The following is a 17302-nucleotide window of genomic DNA, read 5'->3' on the forward strand; positions in this document are numbered from 1 at the left end:
GAGCACACTCAACTTTGACATTTCCTGCTCTGTGTGCTTGTAATTGTGCACAGAGAATACTATGTCCACACATGCAGCAGCTTTAACCCCCACACGAGCAACACTTGTTACCTGTTGCCATTTCTTTCCCTTGACAGTGTTTACCTGCAGCAAGGAAAAAACTGCAACTTCCATGCTCCACAGTTTGTGCTCTCTTAAAAGATGGAAAAACAAGTGCGTGTGTTTGTAAATGAAACCCATTTGGACCAAATGTCAGTTAGTCAGGTGTACCGGCGCTTGTCTGGGAATGATTATTTTGCTAAGAAGTGGGGGAAGGCAGCACACAGCAGGAGGCCGGGGAAAATTGGAACAGCTGTTGATTAACATGAGTGCTCTCTCTCTCTCTTTTTTTTTATTCACTCTCACAGTAGAGGAGGAAGAGGAAGATGAAGAGATGATGGAAGCCAAACCAGGCCCAGAGTCGGAGCAGCAGGATGATGATGACAACAGGGAAACCAAAGACGGTATGGATGGATGGATGGAAACCCTGCGGTGAAACTAATTTAGTTACTTTTGTACTTAAAGTGTCATTTTTCAGTTCCACCACAGAGACATAAAGTTCATAACACAAGCAGAGTTTAATGTCCAAACTGATCAATTTATTGGTGCAAATATGATGTTTTTACTTCATTTGACCAATTAGTGAAAAGTGTAAAAAAGTGTATGCACAATATATCAAAGTTTATGATAAGGTAACAACTAAACCCTAGAAACTAAACTTGCAGAAAGTATAAAACAACAAAAGTGATAATAAGTTTTAGGGGTGTAATGGAGTTTTGATTCTATCCTGAACAGTCATGGAACTGGGGATCGCAGTTTGGTGCAAATATGTAATATGTCTGAACCATTTTTTTAAAAACAAACAAATGTGATGATGTTTACCCGCCAGCTTAGGTGTTAATGCTTACCACTTTTAAACAACCGACAAAGAAGAGAAAGACGCCAGGGTAACAAAACAACATATTTAAAGTAGAGAGCTACCAGTGTCTGTTTAGGCACTCTGCTTAGATGCTGTTGCATCGTCCAGTCATGTGTTTACATAAGCTAGTCTGTAGTCCTTCACTGACAAACATGAGTGGAGATTTTGCTGGATTTCTTTTGCAAAATGTCTCAGTGCTCTTCATGAACCAGAAATATGACACATCATAGGGGTGTTAGAAAATATTGATAAACGGAAGTATTTTTTTGTGTTATTGTGTGATTTCACAGCACAATACTGTATCAATATTTTAAAATACTATCATTATTTTATTAATCAGTAATTTAGTTTGTTGGTGCGGTAGTTTTGTGGTGTAAGTTCAACCTCCGACTGCTAGTTAGCTGTAGTCACCGCTAGTTGGCGGCAGCCATTTGACCCTTCCTTCTTCTCCTCTGTTGATAAAATCAGGTCTAGAGCCTTCCAGCCTGAGCTCACGCCTATCTAGCAGAGCGGCTTCTGACACATTCAAAGCAGATGTGTGCCCTTTTTTGGTTTCCAAAACATTAGCGACAGTACAGAATTAGCCAGTCAAATTGTTCGCAAGGTATGCCATGCTAGAGTAAAATACTTTGGTAATACAACAAATCTGCGAGCTAGACATCATAGCGATAGCATGACAGCTAATGGCTAACGTGACTCGGCTTATGTGAAATTAGCCTGTTGAAGCTACAGCTTGTCTCTACTACTACTCACTGCATCCAAAATCACCCAGTCAATACTTCGATTTTTGTGTAAAGACCTGCGCCGTCTTAGTGTTGTTAAGAATTATGGCTTCTGTAATACAATAAAAACACTGTAGCCTGTTAAGCCATGCCCTCCTCACAACACAGTCCACCAGTCCTTGAAGCTGGACATAAGGGTCAACTTGTCTCCCATAGTCTCGCTCAACACACATCTTAACATCACGTAATGATATACAAAGTGATATAACACGAAATATAAAAGATTGGAGTACATTTACTTTTTATTGATTTATTTTTTCAATTTTCTTTAAAAAATCCTCCAAGCAATTTAAGTCATCACAGCAAATGAGGAAAATCTTAATAATATAGTCCTGATGATGCAAGTCTGCATTTTTTATAATAAGCTTGATTCTTCTTTGTTATTTTCTAAATGTATTAACTTGAAAGTTACATAGTAGTTACATGTATAGTTATACATGTAAACTGCTGAAAAAATATCATATCTGCTTTCTCATAGTATTGCAGTATATCGCAATGTATTGTATCAACACCCCTGTATTGCGATACATATCCTATCGCCAGATTTTTGCCAATACACAGTCCTAATACATCGCTCAAAAAACACATGTTAATTTGTATTTTATTTAAAAATGTTAAACTAGCAGATATTAGGTTACACATTTGTGAATTGCTTTTTAATTTGCATATTTTTCTCTTTTTATCTCATTTTTAGTACAGCACACACTGAACCAACTTTCACAGGTAGTTCTCAAAAACACCAGATGGAAAAAAACTGTAGGCTCCTGAACTGCCAGTTAAAAAAAGAAAAATAAATAAATAAATGAGAGAAACCTAGAACTATGATTCTGGGACTTCATGTTCATTTTTTAAAGATGAACCAAACTGTACCAAACCGTGACTCCAAAACTGAGGTACGAACCAAACCATGACACCTGTGAATGGTTACACCTCTAGTGAGAGGGGAAATTTTTAATAGCATAAGGTAATTTATTGGTACTTTGCTGTTGGATTGTTAAAATTATCTCTTCTCATGGAAAACAAAAATATGAGTCCCAAAGAAAGTCATCACAGGGTTCTCAAGGATATATCTGTTACTGCTATCACCAAACAGCCAGTAAAACCATCTAGTCCTAGTCTCCTCTAAGTTATTCCGTCTTTCTAAGCAATCACCAAGACAACCATAATTTACAGAGGATTTATGACTACAAGGAAGTAGGTCAAAGATTTCAGTTAAACCTTGAGCCTACATTGAAAATGGTGTAACACCTGAAGTGTTAAGCACAGTTCAAACCAAAGATTCACAACGAGACAAGTTGAAACACACATTTACATCATTCTGAACTGACTGGCATAAACCTTGGCAACTGAGGGAGACAATAGATCTTTTACATTAGCAACAACTGTCATTCAATATAAAGTGCTTGGTTTTTTTAAGTGGCTTTATTGAGATTCGAACCAGGAAGTATCAATACTGTGTAGACTTATTTATTTTGCATTTCTTTAATAAAACAATTGAAATTAAGTTGAATTTTGACAGGATGGTGTCTATTTTTCTTTTATGTGGGTCATGGGGGTCTCAGTATTTATTAGATACAGATAGGGGGATCCAAGGAATAAAGGTTGGGAACCACTGTCCTAAACCATCAAGTTAATTGCAAAATTTTCTTAAATTCACTAAATAAATGTAGTACATGTAGAAGTTGTACCCTGCAAACACAAAAGTTTCCTTTCTCTACCCCTCACACACATTCTTCCCCCTAACTGCTCACAAGTTGTTCGTCAAAGTGTCACGAAACTCGGCCACTTGTGTGACACCCTCTTCTAGTCTGTGGGTGTATCAGATGGAAGGGTGGAGGCAGGTTATGGAGGGGGTTAAGGCGGGTCCAGCGTATCAGCTCTGTGGCATGTGAGGGTCAGGCCTGATTAAAAACCTGTCACTCGACCCCCTGACCACACTTCAAAGTGGAGAGGAATGAAGATGTGTGTGTCTGTGCATGCAAATGTGAAGGACTCATGCAGTAAAATATGGACAGAAGTTCTTGGGCGGGTGAAAACACAACAAATGATGGAAACACAGATGGATAGACATATTTAAATTCAGAGGCACACGCATACAAACCCCCTGACTACACCGAGTGTGACTCAAAAATACACATAGATGCAGGCACGCACGCACTCATAAACCCACAGTCATCCGTCTCCTCTCCATCTCGGCCTATTAGTAGGTCTGGCCTTTGATCTGGGCCGCTCGATTCACTGGGTCTTTTCTGACAACTCGTAACAAACACAAAGAGATGTGGGGGGATCAAAGTCAAGAGGCAGGCTAAAGGTCGATATATGTGTGTCTGTGCGTGCTCATCTGGGTAAAATTGCATGTGTGCTTGGGGACAGTGACTTCAAAAACGGGACAACATACTGTGCAGCCATTACGTTCAAAGGGAGGCGGGCCGCTCAGAGGGCTTTGTTTTCTCTGGTTTATGAAGTTCTTACTGTAGGGTTTATTAAAAGGTGCATTAGGGAGCGTTTGTAGTTTATTATAGTCTGGATCAGATTCTGGTTTTTGATACAAATGAAGTGAATTAATTCTGGCATACAGATGTACCCTTAATAATTCTGTAGAGCTAAAATACAGTATTGTGCAAAAAATAAAGTTATGTGATGTCATCATTTGTTACACTCATAATGCCACAGCATTTTTTTTAATTCCATTCCACTGAGAAGCATTCTTAACAAATACGTTTAGATTAAATTGCCTTCTTTAATCTTCACAGAAGACCAAAATCAAGGTTAGCATTTTGTAAAGTTAAATATATGAAACTGAAAACATGTTGAAGCAGGGAAAAAGATGCAACAAACTTTGCTTTTGCAACAGCTTGAAAGCTTTTGTATGCTCTTTGACAGCACCATAGTTAATGGGCTCTCTGAAGTGACATAAATGCTCATCAGTTGTTGTTACATTTTTGTCATTTTCACTTTTGAAAGATTTTTTTTATCTTGTTTTAGTTGCATTTTAGTCTTTACTTTTTGTCAAGCAATTATTTTAAACTAATTTACTAGCCATATTGTAAAATTAATCAAAAAGTAAAACACATTAATACAAGATCAATACTTTAGTTACTTTGGAATATAGTAAAGATAATACTGATCTTTAATGCACCCTCATCAAATCTCTGCTTGTTTTTTACCGATTACATGCACGATAGAGAAATTAGAATTCGAAAAGCATTCTTCATTCAACATATCTGATTATCAGTGGAATTACTTTGGTTGATAAATTCAATCATTTAATCATTGTTAATATCCTCATCTATGTAGCCTACAGATCTGTAAGTGGATACCTGAGGCTGTCTTTCACATTGTTATAATCTGATCAATAATCCACTAGAGCCCTTTGAATTTATACTGATGTTGTTCAGTAAAATAGGAACAATTAATAACTTCTGCCTTAGTGAGTCCATAATTCTGTGAGTATATCATCATGTATGTGAAGTGCATACATTTATTTATTATCTAATTCATCTTTGTTAAAGGTTTTATTTTAAGCAGATTAGTGTTGTGTGCAGATGCCGCACCTCCAAACCAATCACATCACCTTTGATAAAAACACTTCCGTAGAGCAGTGGTTCTCAACCTTGGGGTTGGGACCCCTTTGGGGGTCACGAGATTCTTAGAGTGGGTTGCCAGATGCCTTCAAAATGTTTTAAATGATTTTTGTCCCAGCAAAGTTTGTTACTATTATTTGCCACATTTAAACCCATTTACAATTTCTGCACAGTTTAGACCCATTTTTGCCACATTTTAAACAATTTTCATTACTTTTTCCCATCGATTTTTGCCAATTTTAACACACTTATGCCACTCTAAACGCTTTTTGTCCATTTTAAACTCTTTCCACCACTTATTCAGCCTGTCTTTGCTACTTCTGTTGTTGCCTCTTTTGACCCATTTTTGCTTCTATTAACCCCCTTTTATGCCCATTTCTGCCTCAGGTAGCCCTTTTTTCCAGTTTGAACCACTTTTTCCTACTTTTAAAACCCATTTCACCAACTTTTTCACCTATTTTTGCCACCCTTAACCTATTTCAGCCACCTTTCTATCCCCGTTAACCACTTTTGTGCCAGTTTTTGCCACTTCAAACAATTTTTTGCCTTTTTTCTAATTCTTCATTTTGAGGAAAGGGGATTTACATTTTTACAGATGCTATATACTACAGCACAAATGAAAAAAAAAAGATATTCGATTAGAGTGGTTATTATAGAGGTTAAATATAAGATATGGATATCCTAGCTTAACTTTACAACGGATCATGATTTTGCTGATATCCATGGGCCCCCATTTTTGGCTGGGTCCCAGAAAGCTCTCCAATTATCCCCCCTCTTGGTTAGCCTTGTCTGCACATGACTGTTCTTGAATGTGTATGGCTGTTCAACAACCTTCAGGTACAATGGGGGTCCCTGGTCTCTGGCACCTTTATTTTGGGGGTCGCAGGCTGAAAAGGTTGAGAACCCCCACCGTAGAGGATAGACTGGTGTTTTCTCTGAGCTCCTCTAGGACCCTCCTCTCTCCTCCATCCTCCCCTCCTCCAGGTGCATTCAAGGAAATGGAAGATCCTTCATCATAGTGGATGGAGATCAGCAGCAACTCACAAAACAGAAGATCACGTAAAATCACATAGCGGGGTTAATTACTATTAAGGTGCATAGTGCTTAAAAGTCACCAATGCTCTGCTAAATCCATCGCTGAAGTTTTCTGAACTTCAACTGGCATTCATGTAAGCACAAAACCTGTGTGACGCACCTTATCTTCAGTGTAGGGCAATCTTAATGCTTCAGCATACAAGGACATTTTGGAAAATGTTATACTTCCTACTTTGAGTCAACAGTTTGGGGAAGGCTCAACAGATTTTTTGTAAAGCTTTCCAAGAAGAGTGAAGGCTGTTTTAGCTACAAAAAGGAGTTAACTCTGTATTAAAGTGAATGTATCTGGAAACAATGTCAATACAGTCCCTGTTGGTGTAATGGCCAGGTGGCCAAATACTCTTGTGACATTTTCAGATGGGAGCACTGTGGATGTAGGTGCTGAGCTCTAGAAATGATGACCTGTACAGATATTGGCCAATATAAACCCTTGTAACATTGCCTGTCTGCTAATAATGTGGACATGAATGGGCATCAGTCGCAGATGTCATATCTCCTTTATTGTGCTATTTAGTATACCTAAAGGCTGATTTAGAAAAGAGATTTACTGTTGGACAGAAGATGTGACCTGTTGGACAAACAATGATCTGTTTTCATAAAAGAAAACAGATCATTGTTTGACAAAAGAAAAAAACATTCGTTTTGGCCATGGGCTGAATTGTTGTTTCAAAGGTCACATATTTATCATTACAAGAAATTGCTCCCTGTTGTGATGATTGATAAAATGTTGAAATTAATTTTTCAAGCCAAAAGACTGAAAACTAGCCAACTCTATCCTTTCAGTTAGGAGAATTTGTCTAATTTAATAGGTCTAAAAAATGTCATATCATAACTTGGACTATCGGTTTGATGAGGATAATATAGGGTGGCAGGTTCAGCTTGGGGAAAGTGCAATGACTTCTATCACCAAGTGTCCTGTGGTTCGTGTGTGCTCATATGATTTTGTTTACGTTTCCCCCACCAGGCTCATTTCCCATACTGCGGGAGATGACAGAGGAGGAGAGGCAGCAGATCTTACACTCCTCTGAGTTTCAGAGCTTTTTCGACTGCAGCATCAGGGTGATGGAGAGAGCTCTGGCCGAAGACAGCAACATATTCTTCGACTACAGTGGCAGGGACCTGGAGGACAAAGAGGGGTGAGCAGGGAGGAGGGAGTGAGGAGGATTGAAGTCTGTGTTTGGATGTGAGAGCACATGTGAGTGTTTACTTGGATGCCTCAAACTAAGAGATGTACTGAGTCATGCCCACTGTGTCACTCTAGGGGCTCCTTTGTTCTTCAAAATGCATGTCTTCCTGTTGATGTCACGCGCTCTGGGGTTTAAAACTAATGTGAACCAACAATCCTCATTTCTTAGCCTCCCGTGACCCTGCATTATAACAGCAGACATTACATTATAAGTTTCGTCACTGTCTACTTCAGTTATTGAGAGTAAAATCACAGCACGCAAATCAGTGTAGAATAAGATTGCAGCCATTTCTGCTAACAAGTCATTCTACAGTCATCCCAAGACAAGGCATAAAATCTACAAAAATCATGGGGAAAACTTCATATGTTTAAAAATTGGCATTTCAAGCCACAGATAAGGGCTCTAGACACAAATTTTATCCATTGAAATATAAAGTGCCCTAGGACCTAATTATCATTTCTGCATGTTTCAAACATTATCTAAGCTAACCCTGATCAAAAGATAGTAAGAATACTTTTAAGACAAAAATAGCCTTTTTGAGAGAAAATCTGTTTACAGTTTACAATACAAAAACATGAAATAAAACAAGTTAGGTACAAGTTTTAACACCTTTTTCAGTTATATTAAATCGTCACATTTAATCGTGGGCGGTGCTTACAATGATCACTTTAGAGATAAGTAGCTCTGTCTATTGCTGCAGGGGTATAATAACAATTAAAAGTCTAGACACAGATTATAAGACGATGCCAATTTTTCAGGTGTGATTAAAGGCAAGAAAAACTCTTTGTTCTGAACAAAAAGTAAGTAAACTGCTGGGTAGAATTAGGAAAGAAGACAAAAATCACAAGATAATAAATTAGTTGACAATGAGGTAAATGATAAAGTGTCATTGTTGTAGAAAGCCTGATCTATACCTCTGCTTTGAAGCTATGCCATAGGATAGACTGGAGTAGGCCTTGGCGATATAGCCAAAATGTCATATCACTGTGTTTTTCTTATCCTGTGCACTACAGCACAACATGAGATTAAACTGGTGATTATGGTGTAGCAAGACTCCATTGTGTGGCAGAAATTTTACTAATGACAGTAAGGATACTGATTAACCGCTCACCACTACGTAGTTGGTTAGTAGTCACAGAGTTACTCTAAGACCACTCAACAGTCACAGAGTTACACTGATTACCACTCAACAGTCACAGAGTTACTCAAAGGACCACTCAACAGTCACAGAGTTACTCAAAGGACCACTCAGCAGTCACAGAGTTACTCCAAGGACCACTCACCGGTCACAGAGTTACTCTGATGACCACTCAGTAGCCACAGAGTTACTCTGATGACCACTCAGTAGCCACAGAGTTACTCTGATGACCACTCAGTAGTCACAGAGTTACTCTTATGACCACTCAGCAGTAACAGAGTTACTCTCATGACCACTCAGCAGTTACAAAGTTACTCTAAGGACCACTCAGCATTCACAGAGTTCCTCTAAGGACCACTCAACAGTCACAGAGTTTCTCTAAGTACCACTCAGCAGTCACACAGTTACTCTAATTACGACTCAACAGACACAGAGTTAGTCTAAGGACCACTCAACAGTCACAGAGTTAGACTGATGACCACTCAACAGTCACAAAGTTACTCTAGGGACTACTCAATAGTCACAGAGTTAGTCTAAGGACCACTCAACTGTCACAGAGTTAGTCTAAGGACCACTCAGCAGTCAAAGAATTACTCTAAGGACCACTGAACAGTCACAGAGTTACACTGATGACCACTCAACAGTCACAGAGTTACTCTGCAAAACACTAAATGATTTTATCTTCCCCACAGAAATCTGTCCACATCCTCACATATTCTTTTACTTCTGATCATGTATAGTCAGCGTTCTTGCAAACTTTGCATATCTGGCAACCATACTATCAACGCACATGGTCTTGTACAAACTAGAAATAATACCTAAAATGATTTCGTAAAAGTTTTTCCTATCCTGTGCACTACAGCACAACACAAGATTAAACTGGTGATTATGGTGTTGCAAGACTCCATTGTGTGGCAGAAGTTTTACTAATGACAGTAAGGATACTGATTAACCGCTCACCACTACATAGTTGGTTGGCATACTCCTGAAAAAATGACCCCTTCCTCTTCAGTTGATTCAGTGGCCTTATTTTCAATCTACTTCAATGTCTCCTCTCTTTATTTGTTTGTATTTAACGCAGTTTTAACAACTGCTGCTCAGTACTGATTAGCTTAAATCCCAATTTAATACGATTGGTTTCAGCGGTCATGGTTTCCTGTTTACAAACAAGATGGAAATGTTGCAGCGGGACCAGAAACTGGCATAAAAACCGTACTGTTGGCTAGCCTTTCGGCAAATAATTGAAAAGTGATGAGGATACACAGGTATGGGGAGCATGACAGCGTCAGTGCAGAAGTATAAACCAGGATTAACAGCTTAACACCACTTAATACCTTCATTTTGCCCTTATCAGGACTTTGGCTTTCCTCAACTTCCTGCTAAGAGTTTTGCTCAGATTTTATGCTTAGCAGGTTCTATTTATACCAAATAGCTAAGAAAAGTAAAAAAGCTGAAAAGCCCAGGTCTCAGAGGGCCATAAAAAGTCTTACTATCAGGAGTGAAGCCTCCAAATGAAGGTTATCAAAGTTTTTGAGAGTCATAAGTACAAAGTTGTTCAAGTATACCGCTCTGCTATTTTGTAAGAATGCTGCTTTAACCAGCTCTCTTCAACTTTGACCACTACAGCCACAGAGGAGCTCGAAGCCTGTGGTCAATCAGAGATTATGTCTAAAACAGGCCCAGTGCTTCACATCAGTCCTCTTTTTCCCTCTACACATGCTATTTGTGGAATTGTAACAACACAGACTACATTTCTTTACCATGTTCCATTACTTTTCAGAAAGAAAGTATGCTGCTGCAGGGATTAGTGTTCGTTTTAGCTGTAATTAACACTCAAAAAGGAGTCGGACTATAACTAAAGGTTTGGAAACTTTGGCTGGACAGCTTTCTGAAGAGGCCAACAATCTGCTTAAGATCTAGTTTGACCACAGGCAACATGTTGGCTTGAAACACTGACTGAACAACATGAAGAGCCTGTCAAAAGTCTCTCTCTCGAAATTCTTTCATTATGATTCATTATGCTGAGTCAGCTGATGGCCACTGCTGAAGGCCGACTGGCAAGCACATCCCAAACATAGATGGCCAACTGTTGACCTAATTTGCCTTTTTTTCCACCTCTGATTTTCATCAGAAAATATTGCACGTGATCTTTTATTTGTGTGCTCAAAGTGCACTTCTATCTCAAAGACTACTTTGCCTTGTTTTAATGTCAGTATATACTGATGTTTCATTGGTTCTTTGGCTCAGTCCCATTTATAATTTTACTTCTACACCTACACATCATTTTTAGTTACCCCATGCTGTTATGACCAGTGTTACAAAGGGGTGAAGTTAAATTTTCTATGAAATGGATGACCTTGCAAGATCTTTCAGTAGTCGTGGATGGCATTTACAGACATGACAATATCCTACCTGTCCAATATGCGGTCTTCTCTGATATTTAAAATGCTTGTCTGATATACAGTGGCAAAAATGGAATGAAAAACATCAAATGAAGATAATACAATGGCCTTGCAGCAGCAGAGAAATCCCTTGGGGGGCAAGTAATGATTTCTGAATGGATAAATGCTACCAATAAGGCCACATTTTGAGCAATTTATTATTGAGTGGTTGAAAAACTCTCAGAGAAACGGCAGCAGGAAGAAATTTAAAAGGCCTCCATCTAAAGCCTGGACGAGCGGTGTCATACAATGCTTGTGTATGGTCTGTTTTCACAAAGCAGTCCCTTTGGTTCAGTACAGTTTTGTCATGGTTTAGCACATTAAACTCTTTCCGGTCTTACCTGTGTTTCCTCAGCTGATGTCCATCTTACCAGCCTCCAGCTCTGCTTGTTGTGATGGGAAATTCGTCTCTTTTAAGAGATTCAGATCATTTTGCTCAGCCCAGTAGAGCTGGTTGTTTGACTCCCAAAGGGCTTTTCATTTGGTACTAGTTTGGCTATTTGAAATATGAATCAAATAAAGAGAAAGAATGGAGGAAAGGAAACTGGCACTCAAATGGGAGCTAGCTACGGTGGATCACATTGTAGAGCCGTTTCATAGAACAGGCTTGTTCTTGAGTAGCACATCTTTACTTGGTCGCTCACCCCACAAGGTTCATTTGGTTGATTGACAAAATAAGGATTTTTTATATGTTAAAAGGGCTCATTTGCCCTCTTAGCTCAGTACAGGACACCTCAAGATTCTTGTCTTCCTCCATCTGGCTGGACAACACAAGAAGACCTGCAGGACTGAGTAAACTGAGATATCGATTGCCTCCATGTCAGTAAATCCGTTAAACTGAAGGGAAAAAAACACTTTTTGGTAAAGTGTAGGGATTGTATTCAGTGTATGTAGAAATTTTCTAATGATAATTGTAGCATAGAGATCCATCTAGAAACTGAAAAGTTCTGACTTTCCTTTGTTCCTGTTCAGTACTAATGGCTGTCCCCGGCTTCCTGACCCCCATGGACATTCGGTATCACGTGATTGCAAACCACAACTGACAAACTTAACATTTGTGCATTTCTTTCATCCGTGAGTCGCCATCTTGATGATGTTTTAAGAGGCATTTTTGGAAACTTCCCATAAAACCTAATTTGGAGTGTACCTCTGGAAAATCTAAGATTAAAGGGATTTGGACATCCTACCCCATGCAAATTGTAAGGGTAGGACTAAGTGTTAAGGGCAAGGGTATCAGACTGAGCCTTTGTCTTTCTGATCTCTTATGTTGGGATATTTATTCCACATATTTGAATCAGTTAAAGAATATTGGATTTGTGTGACTGAATAATGGGTTTGTGTCAGCGGCCAAAGGCCTTATTCCTGAAATTCGAGGTTAAAAAGCTTCTACCCTTTTCCTTTACACACTATAGCTATGAGACTGAAAATCCAGTGATCACCAGTGACCCATGCAGGCTGTAGGCTTTTTTCCTCCTTGGCAGGTAGCTTTTTACTTTGGCAAGGAGCTGTTGTTCAATTGTAGCGAAGCTGTTGCCTGAAAGTAACCACTGACCATTATCTCCACTGTCATCTTTCAGAGACTTGGGTACCGGCTCCAGCCTCTCCTTTAGCAGACTCTTCTATGATGAACACTGGTCCAAACATCGCGTGATCACCTGCCTTGACTGGTCCCCGCAGGTGAGCCCTGCAGCACTGTGTAAAAAAGCAGAAAGAAAGTTTTCTTTCATTTTACAAAACTGTGCTTTCCCATGCTTGAAATCTTGCCAGCAGTTACACAGATAGCATTACTACTGATGTTTTTTTTTTTATTATTATTTTTTGGGATTAGCTGTTATTTGTTATTGTATTAATCTTAATTCTGATGTTATCCTCATTTTCTCTACCAGTATCCTGAGTTACTGGTCGCCTCTTATAACAATAATGAAGATGCTCCACATGAACCTGATGGTGTCGCCCTTGTGTGGAACATTAAATTTAAGAAAGCCACTCCAGAGTACATCTTTCACTGTCAGGTAGGTATGAAGCATAACATATATTTTCTCAACTGTAAAATAAGAGGCTGGTTTTTTAAGTTTTTGTTGCTGTTTTCGATGTTTCAGCTGTTTTCTTTTTTTAAGTTTCCTCTAAATGAAGGAAACCCTGAGAAAACAACATGCATAACAGTGCATATGGATAAAAAATAAACAGCTGGGACTGATTTAACTTCTGATTATGGCTTAGTTATAGTTATGTCAAAGTAATATTTTCTGACCTTATTCACACATCATTCATCATTTATTTTGACTTCATACAGAGGTGAGATGCCTTTGGAATGGATGATCTCTGGAAAGTTCACGCATCATACAGCTGCAGCGAACTTCCATCAGCTCTTGCTACAGTAGACTTATCTTTACTCTATTAATGCTGTGCTGTTATCAACCTCATTATTAGATGCTTGATGTAATAAAGCCAATTTGCATTAAATGGGGTAATTTACACCATATTTACACGTATTACACCAGGAGATGGCAGACATGAGTAACTTCAATCCCAGCAGCATTTTGGGTGTGTTTCTATTCAAAGTTTTGGAGTTTATGGAGTTTGAAAGATGCACGCCCGGTTGAGGAGACGAGTCAGAGCGTAACAGAGAGAAAGACAGCGAATTGTAGCGAGAATACTCACATTACTGGGAAGAATAGAGGAATATTCACCCTCTGCCATGTCTTTCAGTCATCCAGTGACACCATGGGTGAGACTGTCAGTTCATCTGTTGGCACCAGCAGGCAATGCTTCCACCAAGACAGTCCACCCATAGTGAGGCCAATTCTTTGCCTCACCATGTTTCCACCCCACTGGGGAGGGAGTAATCAGCGAATGCCGTGGTGGGGGGCACATAGGGACGGATCCAGGAATTTTTTTTAAAGGATTCTTCACTATTTGGAGATAGGGCTAATGATGGAGGTCTGCGCTCTACGAGTGCTTTTCTAGTTTAGAAAGTTTAGTGCTGACACTTTTTGGTGGAGGTCTGCGCTCTACGAGTGCTTTTCTAGTTTAGAAAGTTTAGTGCTGACACTTTTTGGTGGTGCTTTAATAAAGCATCACATGGCCCAGCTGCGATGCTGGCTGAGCGCTGACGGACCCTCTTAATCGTGTTTATGTTGCATCGGCGACTACAGCTGACAAAACAGCAATTAAACCAGGATTTCTCAGTGAACGATTTTAACAGCAGCGTGTGACACATCTCCTGTATTATCTTGTTTAATACACAAAGAAATGCTTAGTTTTTCCCAAAAATTCCAGTTGTTTTCTGGCTCTCTCACTTACTCTTAGAAGCTTGTAGCAAATGGAACACATTCAATTTATTCCCTGCAACTCCCAGAGTAAATGAAACACAGCAGAAGTCCTTGAATGATGACCCAGCGAAACATTTGGGATTTATAGAAATCTGTTCAAATTTATGATTTTTTATTGGCACCAGTCTCAAACCAGTACACCCAAGAGGTCTTCTGAGAGGTATCAGGGATGATTGGAGCAACGGTGTAGTGTGCAAAACAACTCAGACAGACACACACACAAACACACACCCACACACACACACACACACACACACACACAGAAGCGCTGCCAACTATAGTAGTAAGAAAAGGTTGTGTAGGAACATTCATTTAAGAAATAGGCTTCATCACCCTATTCATTATGGATGAGTTTACTTTACGCTATTTCTACATTAAAATTGAGCATGCACAGTCAGATTTCTTCAGATAATGCACTCTCTAGTTTTATTAGTCCTTCCTTATTCCTAAACTTATTCAGGGGTTTGATCAGAACTTTAATACGCTCACCTTCAGGTCTTTTATCCACACACTCTGACTAACACATCTATCTCATCTCCTCCTCCTCTCGCTCTACACCTGTGTGGTCTTTAATTATTCTCTGCAGCAGCATGTTTCATGAATTTATTTTCAACTTGTGAAATGTTTCTACCTTCCATGTAGTGCATGAGTCCATCAGACGATACAACACCCATGCCAAGCATGCAGAGAAAAGGGAGATTATGCACCAGTTTATTAATCGCAGAAGGTATTATGGCAACCATACCGGGATGTGCCAGCGCCCAGCCTGCTACATGTGTTGGAACATGTTATTCTAAAATTCGGGCCCATACTGGAGAAATGCACCCAGCATGTGCTTTCAAATTTGCATCAGGTGATCATTCTGTTAATGTGTGAAGCAATAGCACAACAAGGAGGTGTACGGAAGCTGTAGCGCAAAGTAGGCTTGATGCTGCTGTGTATACAGCGGGAAAATGACTTTGTCACATCCATTTCAATATTAAAATGCCAAAATGGCCAATCAGCTGACCTGGGTGGGTGTCAGTATACCTGGGGGGCCACCCTGGTATAGTCTTTTTGTGGGAAACACTGCTTATATAAAGAAAAATATAACTGATGAAACATCTCCACTTTTAAAACTCAAGGAATCACTCCTTTTCTCTATTTTTGTCACCCGGTTGCTAACCTGCTGGTCTAGCTATCCATATTCAGCATGTTCCTCCTTTTAGCCCCTTAATGACGTCTCCTTCGGGACCGAAAAATAAAAAGTGAAGGTTAGGGAAATGAAAGTCAGCTCCACATGCATTCACTTGACCCTAAGATTGGATTATAGTGGAGCTCCACCACAGTAGACAAATTTAAATGCAAGAATCTGAAGTTTTGGTGGGAAAGAAACCCACTGATGGGCGTGATGCTAATAGTGAATGACATTGAGAAAACGGCAGAGGGAGGGAGAGAGGAGAGAAGGAATGGGAGGATTGGGCGTGAGGGCTTCACGGCTCCCATGAGACAGGCGAGGCCATACAGAGACATCTTGGTAGTAATATGATGTGGCCTACCACTTCCTAATCCGACACTGCCACATGTGTGTGTTAGCCCACCCACATTGATGCTGTCTACTGTCAACAGTGTTTCTCAGACTCTGACAAGTCTCCCTCACACACATCAACAGAAATGTGGAAATACACCTGCAATAAAATCCATGTGACCTTACTGCTTAAGCCGAGCAAATAGAAGATTTTTAAAATCCTAACTGATTTGAAAATGTGAGAGACCCCACACATGACGATAAGTAATGGCATATTTTGTTTTTATAGTGTGTGGTGTGCAATGAGATGACCAACTCAGCACACCACACACTGAAAGATACCATTTACTAAAAACAGAGTTTTGACTTTTAAAACTTCATATATTGGATAGTCAAATGAAATTTTGGAGTAAACAAGCTAATTGTGGCTAGCTGTTAGTTACCTGGTACTTCTGTTTCAGACCAACTCTCCTTGTCAGTTTAGTTGTGCTCCAGTAGTTTAGATCTAACCTGTCAGAGAGATCTTAACGTGTTTTAAATAACATGATCTTTGAGTCTTGATTTATCAGGCATGGGGTGCCACAGAGGTCTGTACGGGGTCCACTGCTGTTCTCTCTTTAGCTGGCACCATAGGGTCAGATTTTGTGTACACTTGGGGTTGCTTTTTATGGTTATGTGGATGATTTATCATTGTGTATGCCAGTAGTCCTGCAAAGTTGGACTAATACAAATAAACCTGAGGCCTGTTTGACTGCTGTTAAGAGCTGGTTATCAGCAAATGTCTTATTGAAGTCAGCTGAGATGGAAATGAGTTATAAAACCTGCACTACTAAATCATCTGTATGATTCAGTCTTTGAATGACTGTGTTCTTCATTGCAAGGACAGAGTTAAGAATCTTGGCGGTGTTTTTGATCAGCTTTTGTATAAAGAAGGGGACAAGAGTCAACTTTTCTAACCTCAGAAATTTCTCCCAGATTAGATCAATCCTGTCATTTTTAAAGATCTTTATTCATGCTTTTGTTTCATCCTGACCAGATTGTTGTGATGTTCTTCTGTCAGGTTTGCCAGAGAAGAGTGTTTGAGGTCTGCAGATGGTAAAGCGTGCAGCAACATGTGTTCTGATGAAGTAAATATGAGCACATCACCCCAGAGCTGGCCTCTTTATTGTTAAGGGTAGACTTAGAGGTACTGCTACTGCTAACTTATGACAGTGAATGGTATTGCACCATCGTACCTAACTGACTTGGTGAACTTTAACATACCTGAAGATAGGGGTG

At 39.5% G+C, this 17302-nt stretch overlaps 1 protein-coding gene across 5 annotated transcripts in view; it reads left to right on the forward strand.

Moving 5' to 3' along the window:
- LOC121523994 (cytoplasmic dynein 1 intermediate chain 1) overlaps window positions 1–17302 on the forward strand; it is a 110417-nt gene that overhangs the window by 48908 nt on the left and 44207 nt on the right. For all 5 annotated transcript variants that reach the window (XM_041809134.1, XM_041809132.1, XM_041809135.1 and 2 more), the window contains 4 exons: window positions 408–503; window positions 7384–7555; window positions 12763–12862; window positions 13072–13197. In XM_041809134.1, the coding sequence (XP_041665068.1) occupies window positions 408–503; window positions 7384–7555; window positions 12763–12862; window positions 13072–13197 (494 nt within the window). The remainder of the gene's footprint in view (window positions 1–407; window positions 504–7383; window positions 7556–12762; window positions 12863–13071; window positions 13198–17302) is intronic.

Source organism: Cheilinus undulatus, linkage group 16, assembly GCF_018320785.1.
Source record: "Cheilinus undulatus linkage group 16, ASM1832078v1, whole genome shotgun sequence".
NCBI classification, from domain to species: Eukaryota; Metazoa; Chordata; class Actinopteri; order Labriformes; family Labridae; genus Cheilinus; species Cheilinus undulatus.